Here is a 21,722-nt window from a genome sequence, read left to right as displayed (position 1 = left end):
TCTGACCTTCCAGAGGGCGGGGAAATTGCCAACAAGCTGTATTGCTCCCACTGCCCGTGATGGACAGGGTAGAGCTGCCAGTCTCGGACTGGGATTTCTTGCGTTACAATGTGAAACCTTGAGGAGGCCTGACACTGGCCAATGTGGGGCTCCTGCTGATTGTCCAGTGGGTGGATGAGAACCCCAGTCAACAACATTAAATTTCTTGTATCCTGTTTTCCATATTTTCTAACAACAGCTGTTTGTCCATTGGCACAGTGATTCATTCCATTTATATACAGCCAAGGGTATTCCAGCACTTACAACGGTTGTGAAAGCCATTGTACAGAGAAATTTTACAGAGGTTTAGTGTCATACAGCATGGAAACAGGCCCTTTGATCCAACTATCATATGCCACCCAAGTTCCCAAACTACACTTGTCTATTAACTTTTGTTGCTTTCTTATAAAGGCAGGCATGGTGGTTCATTTGTCAGTACTGCTGCCTCACAGCCCCATGTACCCGGATTCGATTCCAGGGTCTATCTGTGTGGAGTCCGAGTGAGTTTCCTCCAGGTGCTCCGGTTTCCTCCCACAGTCCAAAGATGTGCAAGTTAGCTGGATTGGTCATGCTAAATTAGCCCATAGTGCCGAGGGATGTGCAGATTAGGTGCATTAGTTGTGGGAAATGCAGGGTCACAAGGAAAGGGTGGGGGATTGGATGTGGGTGGGATGATCTTTGGAGGATCGGTGTAGACTTGTTGGGGCTGAAGGGGCTGCTTCCACACTTTAGGGATCCTAAATATCTCCTAAATATCCTAAATAGCTTGAAGGTATCATGATTACTGAGGTGTGACTGAGCTGTACCTAAAGCAGTGGTTATTCTGCACATGTAGACAGACAGACTGGTTTACAGTGGGACCATTGTATCAGGTCCAAACCTATCCTCATTAGATATCCACAAATCCAAATTTTACAGTAAATGCAACCAAGGCTTGTTTGCATCTTTCTGAAATTACAGGAGTTGAACTGAGATCAGCTGTGAAATTTTAGTGCAAGGCACATCTGGCAACAATAACTCCAGCACCAACAGGTTAGTATCACACCCTTTACCGTGTGGCTCTATACCCTAGCAGCACTTTGGGGGAAAATGATCTACTGAGGTCCCCCCTGTTCTCTCAGATGCATGTGAAGTAAAACTAGGAGTTTTTCCAGGGTCCCTGTCAACATTTGATCACTAAATTTAAACCACTAAAACAGATTAACTGATCATTTGCCTCATTTTGCATGTGGGGACTATTTGCAAGATGCTCTGTCTTCCAACTTTACTGCATTGGCTTTACTTCAAAAGTACTGAATTGTCTGGAAAGTACCATTGAATGCATTGAGGGTTTAAATTTTTCTTAGTTCAATCATTTTGTAGAAGGGTTTCACTGCATTTGAATAGCACCTTCTTTGCAGAAATATGAGAAACAATCATTGCAATGTAACCTGAGACCAGGGTGTGGAAATGTTATCTCTCCCCAAACTTGAAAGCCTATTTCACCTGCATTTCAATGCTGAATATATATCATTGGCATTTGAGTCCCAAATATTGATATCACATCAGGTTCTTCTTGTAGTCTCAGCAGATTTATTATGGTTATGATCCAAATTGGAAACAAGCTTGTGGTCAATATCAGAGCCACTCCTGCCCCCAAGTTTGCATTATAGTAACAAGTTAATCATGTTTCAAAGAAAGTGAGGGAGGAAATTAATTTCACCAAAATGACTTAATTTCTTGTCAATGAAATGGTTTGAGAAACTTATGCGGATAGAATTTCAATTAATGTTTACAAGTTTCATATCAGGTCACTGATTCAGGCTAGCAAAATATTAAAATCACCACCAAAGACAGAAATGACCCACAAAACCAAAATGCAACCTTTACAGCTATAGTGAACATTAAAGCTCATTTTGCAAATGTCATAAAATTCCTACGTGCTGACAGAGTTAGTCTGCACCAACTATCTCAACAGCATCCCACAAAATTCCAGCCCCCTAGCCTATCCAAGTAACCCCACATTAACCATGTCTTATCCACCTAGCCTGCACATCCCTGCACACTGCGGGACAATTTAGCATGGCCAATCCACCTAATCTGTAAATCTCTAGACTGGGAGGGGAAACCAGACCACCCAGAGGAAACACACACAGACTCAGGGAGGATATGCAAACTCCATAGACCATTGCCCCAAGGATGGAATTGAAGCTGGGTCCCTGACACTATGAGGTACCAACGTTAACCACTGAGCTGTGACATTAATAACCTGGTTACTTCTCTTATTGGTCATTTTTGATCACATTTTCCATAGGGCCACCACAGCAGCTAATTAAATGTAGATTGAATAAAATAAGAGGGAAATTTAGCCCTTCTCACAGAATGTTCATATCATGATTCACCACAAAGCTGTCATTTTGAGAAAAGCAAAGCTGTGTCTTGCCTGCAGGCCACACACTGAGGAAAGCTTCTGTCCTTGAGAACTTTCTGTGCTCCTTCTTAACACTCTTCACTCTGTGTTCAGTCTACTTTAACAAGACTTAACAGAATACCATGAAAGGCAGGTTCCCTCCCATACCCACCTGGTGGGTATTTACAGGGGAGTCAAAGAGATCTCAAGATTACACAATGCAGTCTAATCTAATCTAATTTGCTGATTGATAGACCTATAGGAGATATTGTCATGCAGCACCTGCTGGTACGCTGCAAGCTTTTCTTTGTATTTTAAAAACTCTGCAATAGGATCACTAACAAAATAAATAGAAGCATTATGTTGAACAAGAATGGTGCAATTAGTGGAGTGCTGCCATCTAATCTGAATCAATAAAGTGGCTCACTGGATTTGGTTGCCAACTTTCCAGTGTTGACCTTACAGTCAGAAATTAAGATAGTCTGTAAGCAACCTGTGATAAACACCATCAGAACATTCTAAAATGGTGTTTTTTCTCACATTAGTTACTTGTCGTCGTTACTCTCTTGCAGGGAAAAGCAAAATAAGAGGCCACCAACATAAAATGGTTACAAAAAATTCAAATAGGAAATCCACAGCAAACTTCTTTCCCCAGAGAGGGCTGAGAATATGGAAGGTGTCACCACAGGAAGTAATGGAGATCAGTATATCTCCTTTAAAGGGGAGGTTGGACAAGGATGAGATGAAGGAAATAAAGGAAATACTGAAGGATAAGAGGAGGCTCGAGTGGAGCAGTAATGTTATTGTAGGCTCGTTGAGCTTAAGAGCCTTATTTCCTGTTGTGTTTTCTCTGTAATTCTAGATAATAATGGCACTGGAGATTGGAAACCCGGTTGAGGCAGTTACAGCAGAAGGGCATGTCACGAATCTACCAGGAACAAGTATAACCAGAGCTGGTTACCTTAACGCCAGGTGGAGAAGGCAAGGCTTGAGTCACAAATAATGTGACGCAAGTGAGCGCCTTTCAAGAAGCAGCTGAGGCAATGCAGATCTATCATGAATATTATACCTACTAATTGGCACGTGTTACAGCCCAATTTTTACACCATTGAGTACACTACTTTAACATTTTACAATGTTCACACATTTGTCAAAGCAAGGAGAAAGATTTTCATGATGACAGCCCCTAAAGTGCTGATGCAGGGCAACTGACTGCGATTTTTGTGTGCCTGTTGAAGCTGGATAATATAGCTCTAAACGTGGGCTGATTATGTCACAGCAAGGAAAACATGACATTTGGAACTTGAATAAACAGGGCTGTAACTGTGTATCTCCTCAGCAAATTAGATTGAAATTAACAATAGAACAATTAACTCTGCAAGGACCAGAAAGGAAATGTAACTTTGAGATAGAAAAGCCAAAGTTTTCTAAATCTTAAAAATTAATAAGTATCCAATGACATACAAACTGAACAAATCAGATGCCACATTTCTAATAGTCAATTTTCAGTATCAGAACAATTGTGTGGCAGCTATTCACATTCTGTGGAAAATAATCTCTGGCAACTAATCCAAATGGTTAAATAGGCACAAGGTTTAAATGCTTCAAACAAGCCCTAACTCTAACTTAATGTGGCGGGTTTAGTTAATGTTTATTGTACAAGTCCAGAAATACACACCATTCAATATGCAGCAATTTGATGGTGGGTGAAGCAAAGTTAAGTTTTGCAAAGTTACCTACAAGAATGCAGTTCTTAGATTTCCCTTTCCAAATGCACATCTGCTTTTCCTAAATTTTTGGTAATGTTCATGCATTGATAGAAGTGAGAACCTGTTCTCAACAACGATATTTCGATGACAAATTTTGCGCCCACATTATTGATATTTCTCACAAATGTCTCAAACCTTCTTGCCTCAAATGAACTGCTTTTGAAGTGTGTAGTGACTCATTATGGAAGCTAAGCAGCAAGCATTTTGCATGCAGCTAATCCCCACAAACAGCAAAAATTAGAACAATTAGATAATCCTTTTTGTCTTCTGTTGATACTTGAAGGAGAAATGTTGGTCAGCACTCAGGAAGAAATGTATGTTTTTCTGCAAATTGTTTCTTCAGATTTAACATGCTCCCACCAAACACGTTGAAAGCTCCCAAAGACTAAATTAAAGGGCTTATTGGCCTAAATTTCCACTCCTGAGTCAGGACTATAGAGTTGCGACATTTCCACAAACCTCTTGTGGGAGGAAGTGCCCGAGAAATTGAGACATTTGTTCCAAGATGGTCAAGTTTGTGGACAATTAGGCTGGGCAACTCTGGAATGGGCATAGAAGACACAAGGTGCAGAGATGGACAGGCTGAAAGGTCTGTTTCAATGCTCTGACAAAGTGTTGAATTTTTTTTAACTGTATAATCTAAAACAGATAACCAGCCCTCTCATCTCTCATACTGCCACAAACTGCCCATGCTAAATCCATGCCAACCCATGCCACCTAATTTTCCCATCCTTCCCATTACCCTCTTATCTATATGCCTCCATCTCCATATCTCAACCGCTCATACCTACCACACCAACTTATACAACACATCCACCCTCTAGGACCCTTTATCACCACACAACAATTTAGCATCAACTCATGTAAAGCCATGCTCCTGACACAATGTCCTTTGCTCTTACATCAAATATGAAAACTTATCCATTATTCACCATGAGCACACTTCACAGTCAAAACTGAGATGATATAAATATAGTTAGGAAAATTTTCTAGAGGCAGTTATTATTTTAAAAGATTCTATTATTGATAAAAACCTATCAACTAAATTTATTTCATGTAATCCATTATAAAAACAAGCACTGGAATTCATAGCCCCAATTTAAAGACTGACAGATTTCACTAAAGCTGTGAGGTGACAAGCAGCCTACCCTAATAATGGAAGATGATGAAGCAGCATTAATCCAGTAATTACATCTTTCAGGTATATGTCAACAGACAGAGTGAAAGACCGATGCTTTTTTGTAAATATTTGAGTTTTAATCATGCCTTTAAAGGGTAGGAGTTTTGAGTGCCTTGACAACTTGATAAATGCTTTTGACAGTTCCTTTTAACAGCTGATTGACAGTTGAATTTGACAGTTACCAATGAGCTTATGCACTTTTCATGCACATTCATGTCCATCTTTATCAACCCCAAAGAAGTCCTGACCTCCTTAAAAACAGCATCTGACCCCACTAAAAGTGTCCTGGGACCATATCCAAATGGCTACCATGCCTTTCCAAAAGGATACTTCACTTCTCCAAATGACTCCACAATGTCATGTTTCACACAGTTAATTCACTAATACCAGAAATGAGTGGAGGAAGCTGCTGATTAATATGCACAACACATATGCCCAAAATGCATCCCAACCCCATGTCTCCTCATGCAAAAATGGGGGATGTGCTCAACTTCTAAATTTCAACTTTGTCAGCCACTTTCACAATGGTGGAGAGATTCTCAATCATTGCAAAAATCCATGCTTTTGCTTTATGAGGAACGATGAGAAAGTAAACCTATAGGAGTAAAGAATAGTGCATTTTCACTGGTGTATATTTCACAGATGTATGAAAATGAAAGATCAGAAATTGAAGATGAACAGTGTCCTGGTAGCAGATAACCTAGCACACAGAACAACAGCCTCAAATAGCGCACGGTCCAGTTCAAACCACTTATTCATCCTTCCTAATTAGAAGGAGATGGGCCTCAATTTCAGGAAGCACAGTCGACAAGGCAGAATGACCGATAAGCACATTAAGGTCTCCTCCAGATTAAATGCTCAAGTCATGGAAAAACACCTGAAAAACGATAACCTTTCTCTTCAGAAATGGAAGAATCGCAAATCAAATCAAGTTAACATAAGCTGAAACATTTTATATTCATTTAAACATATTTGTCGCTGTCATAACTTTAGTGAAAGTTTTACTCTGATGGTAAACCTACTTGGAAAGTCATGCCATTGCTGCAATACAAACACCCACTTGTGTAATACATCAAAATTCTTGGGACTTCCTCATTATGATATCTACTTGTTATCACCACTTCATAACATTTTGCAGGCTCATGATTAAATTATGAAGCTGAGCAAAATGTTTCTTCAAAAATATAGTTCAGTTATAACATTTGTAAAATGTACATGACAAAACATTTCAACTTGAATATTCTGAATTTGCAATAAAATTTAACTGGTCTTTACACAGCATTTTCTACTCAGTAAAACTGCATGAGAATTAATATTTAAAATATATATTCCATTTCAGGTATACAGCCTGGGTGAAAAACCATTTCAAACTGATATTATCAAAAATGCTTCAAAAATAGATTGTACTCTGTGCACCATGTTTCACACTGATGTGCCTTAACATCACTTACTACATTCAATTCTCACAATTTACATTTTTTTGCCAGTCACACTGTTCAAGGTGTTCTACAGTTTCCAGCACGTTGATGTATTGTGGCTGATAGACCTTAGACAGCAACCTTCCTTCATTGTACCTCCGCAAACTTTAATACATCCCCCAGCATGTAGACCTGGACCTTGGAATGTGGCAGTCTGCAACACTTGGTTGAGGAAAATTCTTTATATTGGAAAACCAGCATGTTTTGGGCATGCCAAAGAGCATCCCTAACTGATTTGATGGTGCCCCAGTTGGTGAATGCCTTCTGTGCCTCCCCGTGGACAGCCCTTAGAGCACAGGCACCTGCATCACAGAGTTGCTGAGAATGAAAAACCAATGCATCTCTCTCCTAAGCTTCTTGCAGTTATGTAAACATTCTGAGGATCTACCTATCCACTCCATTCTGAAGGATGGGTTCGGTCACATTGCCATGGGAGATTCCATCTAATTGGGCCATGCTGTACTACCTGTTTACTGCATAGAAGTATGCAAAAATAAGCACCTCTACTCACAATTCCATCAGGCAGCTGTCAGCACACAACATCCTTGATACCTTGCCAGAAAAGGCTATGATAGATCCTGTTAGATGGCCCCTCAAATGTTTCATCGCCCAAACTTACAAACTATGGCCCAAAACATAGCATAACTGGTGGCAAGAAAGAGCCCCATATTGGAACCTTCCTACATGCCCGGGATTTCATCCTGTTCTGCACCTTGCCTTCAAGGTGACTAAGGTAGGGAAGAGATCGTATAAAGCTGACAAGATGAGCTTCCAATCACAGTCCCAAAAACACATAGGAGCTTTCCTGGTATATTCTCAAGGTGTCCTGACGCCCAACCCCCCATATGACATTGTATGTTACATTATTAGAGTTCATAAGTAGTTTTATCATATCTATTGTATTCTATCTTTTGAGAGACTAGAAATTTGTATTTCTATTTCTACAGTGGAAGTGTGATATATCAGTTTTGTCTGTTAGATACATCATATAACATGTAATTATTTAATATGCGATAGGATTAGGGTTAGTGTTAGGGTTAGGGTTATCTATTTACATAATCAGCAGCAATCGATTACAGCCACATGCTCCCTTTTATGTTTCAAGTTGTCAAGTTCAGTCAATAAAATGTTAATTCAAATTACATACAATTCCCTGTTGAATGTAACGCCACCACAACTAAGTGTAGTGCTATCAGTGATGTAAGTGGGAGAGAGCTGTAACTGAACTCCGTACTACTCCTGGCATTCAATTTAATAGAATGGATCAAAATAAAACGAACATGCAAATGGATTCAAATGAAAACAATAGACTTCTTCAGAGATATACAGGGACTGTCTGAGTGGTTCAAGTGTTATCCTAATCCATGTATTAAACTCAAAGAGTTTATAAATATAACCTGACAACACAGATTAATTCAGGGTTTAAAATTTGTTACCATTCCAGTTTTACATGAATGCTGGACATTGCTATACAGATAGTGCAGTATTAACAGCATGTCACTAACCACCATGATTCACAAATATATTGATTCACAACACTCATTCTTCATTAATTGGCAATACAAATGTGGGGTAACAAGGAGTAATACACTAAGTGCCTGTCATAGACAATTAGAAAAGAAATACAATGCTGGTTGACGTGCAGTGAAGCAAAGCTTTTTAAATAAAACCTTATATAGGCCTTAATAACATTTGGAAGATATTTTTGTGTGCGTCAGTTCTCACTAATAAAATTTCATGAGCACAGCAATTGTACTGTATTTTGTTGTAACACACAGTAAGCTTAGCTGAGCTGGTGCATATTTATAGATAGAATGGAAAAAGTTTAATTAGGAAGAGGTCAACTTTGGAGCAACATTTTCCAACATGTAACAACACTCCTCTTTAGGAGTCTGCTCAACCAGGATAATGATCAACTTTACTCTTGGACTCCAGCACTTTCAGAATAAGTGAAAAAGAAAATATCATTGAGCAGTTACAGAATATATTGCATTATCAACTTAATTACATTAGTTCCTTGCTGAAAATGTATTATATTCAGATATGTAGCCACAGACAATAATGTTATGATTTTCCTTCCAAAAATAACCAAAACAACTTTTTTTAAAAGCTTATATAACTTCATTCATTTTTGAATTCTAGTTTTGTTGTTCTTATTTTCATAGAATGCTGACAGACAATAAACGAATGGGGGAGGGTGCATTTCAATATTCCTTGCAAACATTCCTACCTGATAAAACTCTCGAAGCCAGTTCTTTTGTAGGTTTTCAGGCTGTAAAATATAAGAAAAAGATAATAAACAAATGATTCAGAACATACATGTTTACTACAACTCATATTCATACAACTCATAAGACTCATGCATGTTGTATTTTCCCATCTTCCTGCTAAACTTTTTATTTGATATGTGAGTATGATAAATAAAATGAAAATGGTGATTATTTCACCCAAATGGAACTGTACATCATTAAGTCCGTATTGAAAACTATTTCATTTCCCCATATCTCTGGAGAAACAGACAATGTCCTGTTTCTAACTTTCCATGAAAATGTCTAGTTCCGAATTGAATAGGTTATGGCGATTTCTGAGTATTGCATGAAAAGAAGATTATACCTAAGATTATCTTAATGCAGGACACAGCTCAGCACAGCTCAAATTGTTAATCAGGGCAATAATATTACAGGGTGAATACAAATCATCTTTTCATGCTGCACACAAATAGAGTGCTGAAAAGAAAATGATTTATCAAAATCATATCACTGTTAGTCCTACTCCTTCATATTGATGTTCACGTTGCTACACTCTTATTGTAGTGTTTATACACAACAGCTAATTGAACCATCAACATCAAACCTTCAAAATTCTTATGGCCTAGATTTTTAAATAATATTCTGCTTCAGTTACCCAGGCTCAGCATCATACATCTGCCCTGGAAAGACTGCCATCTGTTAAGAGTGGTTAACGCATGTTATAGTGACAGATGTAATAGTTTGTTTAACTTTACTTAAAACTGTGCCTACTCTAGAGCCAACATACAAAAAGGTGAAGCTAGGTTGAAGGTCTGAATGTATGGCTGAAATAATTTAATTTTCCCTGTGGCCTATAACTTTACTCCAGCGATTAAACTTAAAAGAAACGATAGATCTGTTGTGGACAAATTGATCAATTGTGCCAATTAGGTAACAAATCCATGATCATTGTACGATGTGCAGTAATGATTAACGGCAAGCTTGATGGAGCTTGGCTTTTTTTTCTCCAACAATTCCTATGTTTCCATGTTCCTAAATATTGTAAGAACTAAGAACAGACAATGCCAAAAATAAGCAACAGTCTTATCAACATCAGAAAAAAGAAAAGGACGGAATGACATTTCAGATTTAGATGTTTTATCAGAAGATATTCATTTGTGTGAAACAGTCAGTCCCTTTTCTCTTCAGATGCTGCGGAGCTGTGATATAATTCACAAACTTTCTGTCCATACTTCAATCTTCCATTGTATTTCTTCTCTGCCAAAGGCAGGGCCAAAATCCATAGACGCTGCAGGGTGGATTCACTTTTTATATGGCTTGTGAATGTCACCTGTAAAGTTCAGTGTCAATCCTTACAATTGAGTCAGCAGTGACAGTGGGGATGAAAGGCTGTAAATTCTTTTGAAAAAGCATTCCTGAATTCATGCCATAAATGACATCCCACGAACTAAAGAAATGTAAAAGTGACATCTTTCGAATGCTAGACAGACTGCAGAAGTGCCCCTGCCCGAGCTGCATAATAGCAGGAAAACTGCACCATTGCCTCTGAAGTCAGGATGAAAACAGAGTGGCACTACAAGAATTGGAAATCCAAAAGCAAAACAGGAAATGCTGGAAATATATAGAATGACATCTGCATTTTTAGGATAAAAGCTAAGTTATGGGGCTTTGGATATCTGTCTTCGAAAACATCCACCCAAAATGTCATGATCTGCAGACTGAAATGCTGTTCAATTGCAGCATAACCTGTCTTTCATAGCCAACTATGTAATTGTCATTAATTCCTTGTTCTTACTGTTACTCCTAGCATATATAACCAGAAGTCACAAACATATATGGTGCAGATTACAATGGTGTACAGATCATGCACAAATATTTCAATTACACCTTCACAGTCAGGTAACCTGGAAAGCACATCGCTTGAATGATTGAGAACGTGAGTAAATCCACGATAAAACTATTACAGATTTAATAACATAATTCCAGATAGGGATATCCAGCAAACAGTTGCTGAGCAGCTCTCTTGTCCTTGGTTCAACTCTCATACCTGCTTAATGTTATCCACCCAAATGCTTTAGATAGCATGAATTTTCTCTGCTTGCGCTGAATGCACCAATTAAACTTGCAGAATTGGTACCTTTTGGAACTGTCACTGTACCATTCATCTTCCAACTAATTTGCGCTTAGGATGCTCGACATTGGTGGCAATCTTTACAGCAGGATCCCAGTGCAGGCCAAATCATGACCCAGCCACATTAAGCGAAATTTTCATTTGGTTATCCTCTAACATTTATTACCATTAAAGAAGACAGGGACATGGGTTTGATCAGGGGATAATGAGTAACAAATCAATTATCCACTTATTCTTAAATCAAAGTTATAGATTTTGTCTGCTGTTAATCTGAATGCAAATTATGAATGACAGGATCAACTCAAACATTTCGTTTGGCACGTATGTAGATTCTCATATTTTCAGGAAGTGTTTGTGTTATCTTGGTGGAATTGTCTCATTTACAAAATACCTACGGAAAGAAGTGAGTCTTTTAATTCAAACTAAATGTATTGCTGATGGTGGTCCTCCAATAGTAGCACCTGCTACTAACAGCATGACCCAGAGGTTAAAATGGAACTGACGGCATATCATATTAACAACATCTACATGTCTACATCCACAGACACATACTACAAGAACCTTATGCCATTACAAAAACAGAAATAAATAAGTGGCATTGCTTAGCGTTATGGAAACAAATTGTGGCAGCAAATGTCCTGGATAACAGTACAATGCTGAAGAAATAACACAGTGTGGAGCTGGAGGAACACAGCAGGCCAGGCAACATCAGAAGAGCAGGAAAGTTAACGTTTTGTGTCGGTACCTTTCCGAAGAAGGGTCCCGACCCAAAACATCAGCTTTTCTGTTCCTCTGATGCTGCCTGGCCTGCTGTGTTCCTCCAGCTCCACAGGGAGTTATCACTGACTCCAGCATCTGCAGTTCTGACTATCTCTGCATGCTGAAGTAATGTTTGCTGGAATATCAGTGTAAGAATCAGCCATAGAAGGACTGCCAGATATTTTTTACTATTGACATCCAGCATATCAATGAGCGTAAAGATTCATGTAAAACAGACATTGAAAAGTTGCAACATAGCAAAAACCGAAGCTATTTTCAAGGAAATGTTTTAATTTACCCATCACAATGGAATCTAGGCTTTATTTCCCATACAGCGAGTGACTAAATCTTTCAGTTCTTTAGACACAGCACAGACCCTTCTTCCCATACAAATCATTTTAGAATCTGGTTTCTCAGTGAAGTCATAACATTTTAACACTGTGCGTTTGAAATACTGCATTTCAGATGATGAGTCATATTCTGAACTGTGTTTCAGTAAAAACTTTAAGTCCTCCAAATATAGAGACCTTGGGCTAAATATTGGAGCGGTTTGATCATTGGAATGATGTCTACAATTCTTTTCAATTTATGAATTTCCAACAAATAGAACAATAAATCACCAAAATAGGAATTGTGACATTTTTCAAATATAAATCTAGTTGGTGAGTAATGATGGACGAAGTGACCCTAGAGAGAGAGGAGCCACCACAGATAAGCCTGACACTGTGCTTCCCACATCTTCATTCCCTTGAATTCAAATTGCACAGACTTGAATACTTCTGTAGATAGTTGGATTAGCTATGCATCATGAGATCAGGCTGGATCACATAAAATACCACCAGGCTCTGCTACCCTCTGGTCCCAATATTCGCCATGATGGTGAAAATTTACACTGTAGCAAAAATACTACAAGTAGTCAAGAATCTCAAGAGCACCTAGCATTCCACATTTTTTGCAGAGACAGGATTGGAGGTGGTCCATGATCATTTAAGTGACAAGCTACCTCCAATGAGATGAGGTTTTGAAGTCCCAGACGTCCGGAGGCCTGAGTGTGGGCTACTAGACCAGGTAAGAGCGAGTACACTCTCAGTTCATTTCTTTGGAACAACCACGATATCCCTTTGGGGACCAGCAATAACTGTGTGGCAATGGTCCCAGGAATCCTGGGAGTGAATGGTTGTGTGGTGCCAGTGTGTTGATTTTTTTCCCACAGAGTCAGACTAGTTAGTAGAACAGGCAGAGATGCTCGGGTTTAAATTGTCGGATAAGCTTCCTGGTAAGCCCTCGCCTCTGAATGCCCTTGCTGAAAGATGAAGTTGCCATGACAGAGGCTACCCATCTGGCAGTGGCAAGTGTCTGATCAAGCCCATTGGTAATCCTATTCGGGCAGGGTGCTGGTAGACGGTAAGGTGATAGTGCCACACATCCTTCCAATGGTGAACAGGGCCCTCTTTGTGGTCAGATCCTGTAAATGAACTGGAAACAATCTCATGGCAGCATGGTAGTGACCAACTGATGACAACTTTCAATCACTCTAAAACGCATCTGCTAGGTTGCAATGGCCAGAAGTCTCAAGCCATCCTCTGGAGAGATTTCTCTCTCTATCCAATGTCCTGACAGCTGCGACCATGTGTATTTTCTAAAAGAGTATTACAATAATAATATTTTCTCTAAATAGAGTTACCTGTCACATAGTCACACAGAGTCATATAGCTCCCTGCCTCAGCAAGCCCAACCTGCGCCTGCTTGAAAGACACTTTTGGAGACCATCTGATCAAGTCACCTATTTGTCCACTTTGACCATTTTTGTTAATTGCATGGGAGTCACAGAGGTGCTTTCCTAATTGGTCTCCTCCAGGAGCATCTCACAATGGCCACAGCCACTTCCAGCTTCCCAACCTGGATCATAGATCAATACCAACCAGAAAATTCCAGCCCACTGCCGATTGCCACAAACCCTTTTCCCTAGGTTCTAACTAGGGCTCTCCTTGTTCACTGTCTGAGATTGAACCAGATCTCTTAGAATATTGCTGCACTATTCATCCCTACCTGACCATACAGACTCCATCAGCAAGGTAACCTACGTCCAACACCATCATAACCAACCATGCCTCGTTTTACATGCTGTTGGAACCCTTATCTATGCCCTTGTTACCTCGAGAAAACTATTTCAGAGCTCTCCTGCCTGTTCTCCCATCTTGCACCCTCTGCCTTTTCGACTTCTTCAAAATTATGTTCCTTAAATCCTAGCTCATAGCAAACTTCATCCAGCAATCCTTTCAGGGCTTGACTCATCTCATTTTCTGTACTTTCTTCTAGTCCTACAACACCACTAATATCTACACTTTTGCACACCTCTGATTTTCATCACACTGTCATTGGTTGCTGGGCCATCAGCACTCTTCCTTTAATAACTTAGACCATAGGCTGTAGAATTCACATCCCAAATCTTTCACCTTTCTTCCTTATTGATGCTCCTGAAAACCTAACTGTGACCAAGTCCTTGGGTCTTACTATCTCCTTTTTTGACTCAGTGTTGAATTCTGTTTGGTAAATTAAGACTGTATTAGTTCCATTAAAAGGTGCCTATAAAATCCAAGTTGTTAATGTTGGATGGCAGATTGGAGGGTTGAGCAGAGAGGAGCCATAGCCAAAGACAGACATTCCAAGTGTAGAATTTGGCAGCAAAGTCATGTCAAACCTACAAAATTCGAAACAATCATATACTCTTATTCATTGACCAGTCCATAAAACTCATGACAAGCTAGGCCATTACTGTCTTCCATTGCTAACATTATTGATAAACATACTTGCTATCGCATTCCGACTGTGTATACAAACGCTTCAGAATAAATCTCATCAACAGTGAATTGCAGTTGCCAGTGCTTTACTGTTGGCTGAAAAATTCAATTCTGGTTAGAAGAAAGCACATTAAAAGCAGTGCCAGCTGTACAAATGGGATATGAAATGTGGCAATTCTCATGTCAACCATGCTCATTCCGTACCTATTCAGTTCAGGGGCTGTCAACATTAATCCTTGCACATATGGAAAATGTGATTCAGAGTAGTATTTTGCCCTCCACCTGGATAGTTACAATAGCATGAAGCACACAAGATTATTTCATTTATAATTTGTATGTATTCTAAATAGTGTTGCTGTTTATTTTAAATAAAAGCCACACCTGAGCAGCTGCATTTTTTTCTTTCTGCCAAATTCTTTATCTGAAAGTTTTGTTTATGTTGTCAGTACTAAACAAATAAAAAAAAGCAAGGCAGCTACTGCAACTAAATGTATTTACATAAAGGAATCATATTTAGATTAGTGCTATAGAAACAAAGCCAATAATGAAGCAGTACAATAAACAGTGGAGACTGGCATGTGAAGAATTTTCTCCTGTTTGTCTAAAAACATTGGAACACTCAAATTTATCTCAATGGGAAAGATCTAGTGGTGGTGGTATTGGGATGGGAGGGCAAGTTTCAGATTATGTTTGCAATCTGTTTTGGGTGCATTTATGTTGTCACTTTCATGTCAGCAATGACAAGTTGCAGGCGTGAAATTTACTTGTACCAAAATCACACCACTGCTCACACAAAACCTGAGACAAGAGGAACTTGTTACTACAGCAAGAACTCACACTGCATTTGGACAATAGCCCAGCTTTTTGAAGCTGGATTTGATATCTGCTGAGACCTCTGCATAGATTTTGATCTTTTACATCCTCACTAATTGATAGATCAGGGTGGATGCTCCACTTTGCAAGGCAGTAAAATTAGTGGCAGAAAGCGGTGGAGATGTTGGGCAGATCAAGTGATAGGCACTTTGGCAAGAGTTGTGGCAAAATCAGACAAGCCAGTCTAGAAGGAGCTATGTCTTTATCAGCAGCAACTCACTGCCTCCTTTCTCAGTGTTCTGTCCACAGGTGCTGCCAGATCTACTGAGTTTCTCCAGCAATTTCTGTTCTAGTTTTAGATTTCGAGTGTCTGCAGTTCTTTGTTTTATTTCACTGCACCCTTCTATGCATTTGCTGATTCTCACTTGGCAGGTTAAGGGAGATCATAATTTGTTAAAAGCTCCATTAATCCCACAAGCCGCTTCCATTAATAGACAGCTTCCCATCCTACCAAATGTGCTGAACAAGCTAGATGTCAAGAATTCTCAAGATGTCAATAAGTTAGAGGAGGAACCTGACTTACTCCAAAAGGCTCTGTGTTAAACACTGGGGACCAACATCTATCGGTTGTCTGTAACCCATGGCACATCTCTTATTCCCTTACAGTACTCTTCTGCACTTCAATGCTGAGCTGGCAACCATTACTGCAATGATGCTGCAAGGATTGTTCACTTGCTGTCACAGCACTTACTCACTCTGAGCCTAGCTGGATGCTCACAGCACCACTGTCTTGCTTTGCCTTTTCACGTTTACCCTCCTCAGCCAGAGAAGCCAGTCTCACTGTATTTGTTTTGCTATACTGTTTAGCACAGACACAAAATGAGAAAGATTGTTACAATTGTTGGCAGTTTCTCAGTCAAATTCAGAGAGATAGTCTTCACCCAGGGGTTCCCAACACAGCAAGTCAAGAACAGCTTCTGATACCAGTTCAGAGACTTGGGTCACAGTTAGCCAGCCAATGGACGCTCTCCTCTTAAGGGGTGATGAGCTGAATGTTGGGTAGACCATTGCCCACTTTAAGTCCTTTCTCTCTGATGTGGACTGTTTTCCTAGTGCAATGAGAGAGGGCCAGGAATTAGAGGTGGTAAAAATGTGAGGCACAGCTTTAATCTTGCTGCAGGTGGGGCAGTGGCCAAAGTAAGTAAGACGCACAGAGGGCATAAAGATCAGTGATGGTATTGGGGCTCAGGAGAGGTGACAGTGAGTGAGGGAAGATGTTGAACACGTGCCGTGGTGGGAGATGGGTGCAGTAGTAGAAACAAAGTCAGTAAGAGATATCAGAGACAGAATAGTGTCATTTATGCTAATGGAGTTGAGAAGGTGTTAATAAAAGGATATTATTAAGCTGGAGAGGGTTCAGAAGAGATTTACCAGGATGATTCCGTGTACAGAAAGTTTGAGTTATAACGAAAGGCTGGATAGGCTGGAACTTTTTCCACTGAAGTGTGGGAGGTGATCAGATAGAAGTTCATAAAATAATGAGCGGTATAGATACAGGTAATGGTAGCTATCTTTTCCCTAGGATGGGGCCTTTCAAGACGAGGAGACATGTTTTTAAGGTGAGAGGAGAAAGATTTAAAAATGACATGGGGGCAATTTTGTTTTTACACAGAGGGTGGTTCGTGTGCAGAATGAACTTCCAGAGGAAGTGGTGGATGTGGGTACAATTAAAACATTTAAAAGACATTTGGATAGGTACATGAATAGGAAAGGTTTGGAAAGATATGGGCCAGGAACTGGCAGGTGGGGCTAGTTTAGTTTGGGATTATGTTCAGCATAGATTGGTTGGACTGAGTGGTCTGTTCCCGTGCTTTATGATTCTACGACTCCATAAAGTCATTGACCCTATTCCTATATCCTGACTGCAGAGGTTCTGCCCCTGCAGGCGGCAGCCTCAGACCAGGCTGGCGTGGTTTGGAGTCATGACTTCCTCTTCTGGTGTTGGGGGAGGCAGATGTTCCGCATGTGACTTATCCATCAGGACGTCCGGATTCCCGCCTGCCTAACAGGGAGTATTGGGGGGGTGGGGGCTGCAATTTTCCCCTTATCCGCCATATCTGAGGTAGATGTCAGGAGATGTGCTGAAGAGTTCCTGACAGTGCTTGTCTGAGTGCACAACATTTTATAGATGGTATCAGTGCCTGTGATGCCAGTCATTCTGGGGTATATGCCAGGAATAAACTGTTTCAGGAACAGTGTGTGGTAGGTTGAGGCTGGAATTGGATGAGAGGGAGGCCACTGGAGCAGGGTAGGTAGTTAATGAGGTGAATTTGGTAAGATATGGCAAGTAAACACAGTAGCCTTTTGGTAAAAACCGCGCTGAAAAAATACTTAAGTAACTGGTTAAGGAACCACAATACAGCAAGATTTAACCCATTGAGACTTAATAGCATTCCCACTGGCATCTCCCTCATCATCCTGAATAGAATATAGGTAAAAGTTTACTGTCTGATTAGGAAATCAATCTTACAATTCTAATTTCTCTCTCTCTCCATCTCTCAGTTTCAATTGCAATTTTTCCAATGTACAGTTTCCATCAGTTTAAATGTCCACATTTAAAAGGGGTCAGCGCTTGTATTAGCTAGCATGTGATAACAATTATCATCTTCCAATTATGACAATGTAGAACTGCTATCACAGCATTTTAAACGGTTCTTTCATTTCAGACAGAAACAGTTGTGTTTAGTCAGTAGTTCACTTTACATTGAGGTACATAAAATGAAATATGAAAAAGGAGTTTTAGGGCTTGGCTTCACTTGCTGATTTTTCTAAAATAGTCTGCATAGGAGCCCACTATTGAGCAAATACATTGACCCTGGAGATGTCCCAATCATGTGAAAAGTCATTACATAATTGCAAAGGCTTCTTTTTCCTTTAAATACAGTTAGGAAACATTAAAATCAGTTTAAATAAAGTGAGGTTTATGCACCAACTACAAAAATTTCAGCACTGAAGTCATAGAAAAAAAAGTTTGCTTGTTGTCATCATGGTTTCAAAGACAGACTAAGAATTGGCATTAAGAAATGTTGTACAAAACTGGTTAAGAATTTAACTCTCACAAACCATACTTCTTCAAAAGAAAATATATTGGGCAGGTCATTCTTCAAATTTGATAACTATTGATGGTTCTATTAATGCTGACAAAGTACACTAGATGCTGACAAAGTACACTAGATGCTGACAAAGTACACTTGATGCCTTATCTAAACAGCAAACTCCATTCACTTTAGCAATTGCATCCACAAGGCTTTGGTCATCATTTAATTTCTCCCTCTCTACCCAGGGGATTTATTTTCTTCAAACCTCTCTGAAATAATGACTTTTTTTTTAACTTTGAATTTATAATATAATTGCAAGTCCTCTGCTGTGAGTTCCAATATGCTGTCCTCCCTAAACTTTTATTCCATTGAGAACATGGGCTATCAAAAGGACAACTTCCATTTATAAGCATTTTCAAGATCATTTCATATTTCACTTTATAGTGAAGATTTATTTTTTGACATACGGTCGCTGTCGCTGCTGTAATGTAGGAAACACAACAAGCTTCCCGAAACAATATGGTAATGACCAGATAATCTGAGTTGCGGTGGGTGTGATAAATATTGGCTTTGACATTCAGGATATCTGCCCTTCTCCTCTTTGAGAAATCTGTCTATGTTTCCGGGCAGATGAGGTGGTATTTACAGTGTCAAGTAAAATGCAGGATCTTTGACAGTGAAGCCTTTCCTTGGTACTACACTGGAGCGTTAACTTTGATTTTTGTACTCAAGTCCTAGATGGGTCATGAATCCAGAAGCTTGTGTCTCAGGGTTGAGTGTGATAAAATCACCTGACACTAATGGAACTGATTCATCTTTCCAGGGCCTCAAAACTGGCCATTTTGACCTCCCTCAATCTTCCCCTCCATCTAAAAACTTTAAATTCTGCAAATTTCAAGTTACTATGCCTTGTAAGACCAATCTGGATTGTTGTACTTTTATTTTATTCACTTTGATGATGTGCGACATTAAACCTTTGGCAAATTGTCATAACTGTCAATGGGAACAAGTAACAGAATGTGTCTCCTTCTGTGAAATTAGATTGGCACTATAAAAATGAAACAATGCCACTGTTATTCAGAGGTTTAGATATGATTAAAAGGTACTGAACTTCGAAATGAAATGGCAGTTTTGTGCTTATGAAAAGAAATTGTCTTCTATTTAGAGTGGAATTCATCTTAGCTTTCAGGTGCAGGGAAGTGCTAAACAGCCCATCATCCTTAGGCTAATTTCTTTCAAGAGGCAGGCAAGTTGTGACAATAGTTACTCAGGTATATGTATTTACTTGGTTGTACAATCTATGACAATAAGCTGCTCAACTACTTTCCAAGTAAAGACTGTACAGAAACAACTGGCACATTCTAGATGATATACGCTTCTCAAACTTACTAACATTTACCACCTCACAGTGCATAGCTCCATCAATTGAAATTCTAACAGGATTTTAAGACACATTACATCATTGTGCAGCTTTTATCAATCGTTTAGATTTAGCAGGAGCAAGTGATATTTTTGGCTTGCTTACGTTGGCAAAAGGAGTTGTGAGAAAAAGGTTGTGGAATGCATTCAAGATAATTTTCCAGAGGTACCAATGAGGAGACTAGTTATTGTGTGTAAAGAGATGCAGTAATTATTAATTTTATGGCAAAGGACCCTCTGAATAGAGTGAGCATGCTATAATGAACTTGAAATAAGTTTGAGAATCATGAGGTTAAGTCCGAAACCAAATTTCTAAATTTAATCAAAGCCAATATGGATAAGTGAAGGGAGAGTTAATTTCGATACATTGGGAATTTAGCTTTTAAAAATGATCAGTAAGCATGACAAACATTTAAAATTCTCAATACATAACTCTACAAATATAATATACATTCCACTCTAGGGGAAAAAATGTGACTGGAAAAGTGGCTCAGCAAAAGCTGATGAGAAAATTAACATAACAAGATTAAAAGAAATTAGAGTGTTGACAGCAGGAAAAGTAAATTTTTAGGATTGGGAGGAGTTCAAAAATCAGCAAAGGAAGACAGAAGTGTTAATAGAGAGGGTGAAAATATAATGAGAATAAATTAACAATGTAAAAACATTTGATAAGGAGCCGCATAAAAATTTTGCTCACAACATTGTGAGTAATATATTAGGACAGGTTTATGGAGAGAGTAGGGATAAATGGGCCATTTTGGGAATGACAGATTGCACCTTGCAGAGTCTCACAAGGGTCAGTGCTTGCATATCAATTACTTACAACTCATATAAATGACTTGGATTGGGGATTGAGTGAAATCCATCCACTTATTTTTTGTTGGTGCAAAGTTAAGTGAGAAAGTAAGCTATGAAGAGCGTGCAGGGAAGTTTCATTGGGAAATAGACTAGTCAACTGATGTTTATCTTTAAGACTGAGAAGAAGAGAAGTTCCTTCACTCACTAGGTTACCACTCTTCAGCATACCATTCACCAGAGGACTGAGGATGTGTAATGATGAGAGTATTTAAAAGAGAAAGTGAAAAATTCTTTTGAATTGAGTGACATGAAACTAATGCAGAAAAGGAGTTGATGTAAAAGTTCAGCCAAGGAATAGTGGAACTGTTTCAAGGGCTGTTAATTTTCACCATCTTCTGCTTCTTATGTTTTTAGTAGCGTGATTAATGAGAATGTTGACTTGCACAATGAAATATGGCAGAGGTGCTCCTGCTCTCCATTCACCATGCAGTTAGGTGCCACTTGACTTGATAAGATGTATCCTGTGAAAGCTACTCATCACTGGTTGGGTTGGCTTTTTTCAACTTGTTTTGACTGGTTACTAGTAAACTGATCACAATGTCCAAACAATATTGCTTGTATTTCCATAGTGCTGAAGTCTAATGTTTTCAATCATGTTCTACATTATTTAATTAGATAATCAATAAGAAGCAACAAATGAAGACAAGCACACGAAAGGTTTAAAGAACAGTTACCTCTTTTACGTGAATGGGAACTGAGACCAAGTCACTAATAACTGTGGCAATTGCTTGTATTTTGT

At 39.2% G+C, this 21,722-nt stretch overlaps 1 protein-coding gene across 3 annotated transcripts in view; it reads right to left on the bottom strand.

The window, feature by feature from the left end:
• The window catches only part of LOC125461849 (inositol polyphosphate-5-phosphatase A), a 499,445-nt gene that overhangs the window by 316,655 nt on the left and 161,068 nt on the right, over positions 1–21,722 (bottom strand). For all 3 annotated transcript variants that reach the window (XM_048551135.2, XM_048551134.2, XM_059653108.1), the window contains exon 2: positions 9,086–9,127. In XM_048551135.2, coding sequence (XP_048407092.2) covers positions 9,086–9,127 — 42 coding nt within the window. The remainder of the gene's footprint in view (positions 1–9,085; positions 9,128–21,722) is intronic.

The sequence above is a fragment of the Stegostoma tigrinum genome, chromosome 20, assembly GCF_030684315.1.
Source record: "Stegostoma tigrinum isolate sSteTig4 chromosome 20, sSteTig4.hap1, whole genome shotgun sequence".
Lineage (NCBI taxonomy): Eukaryota > Metazoa > Chordata > Chondrichthyes > Orectolobiformes > Stegostomatidae > Stegostoma > Stegostoma tigrinum.
The sequence above is the reverse complement of the archived record's forward strand: the minus strand, read 5'-3'. Positions and strand labels throughout refer to the sequence as shown.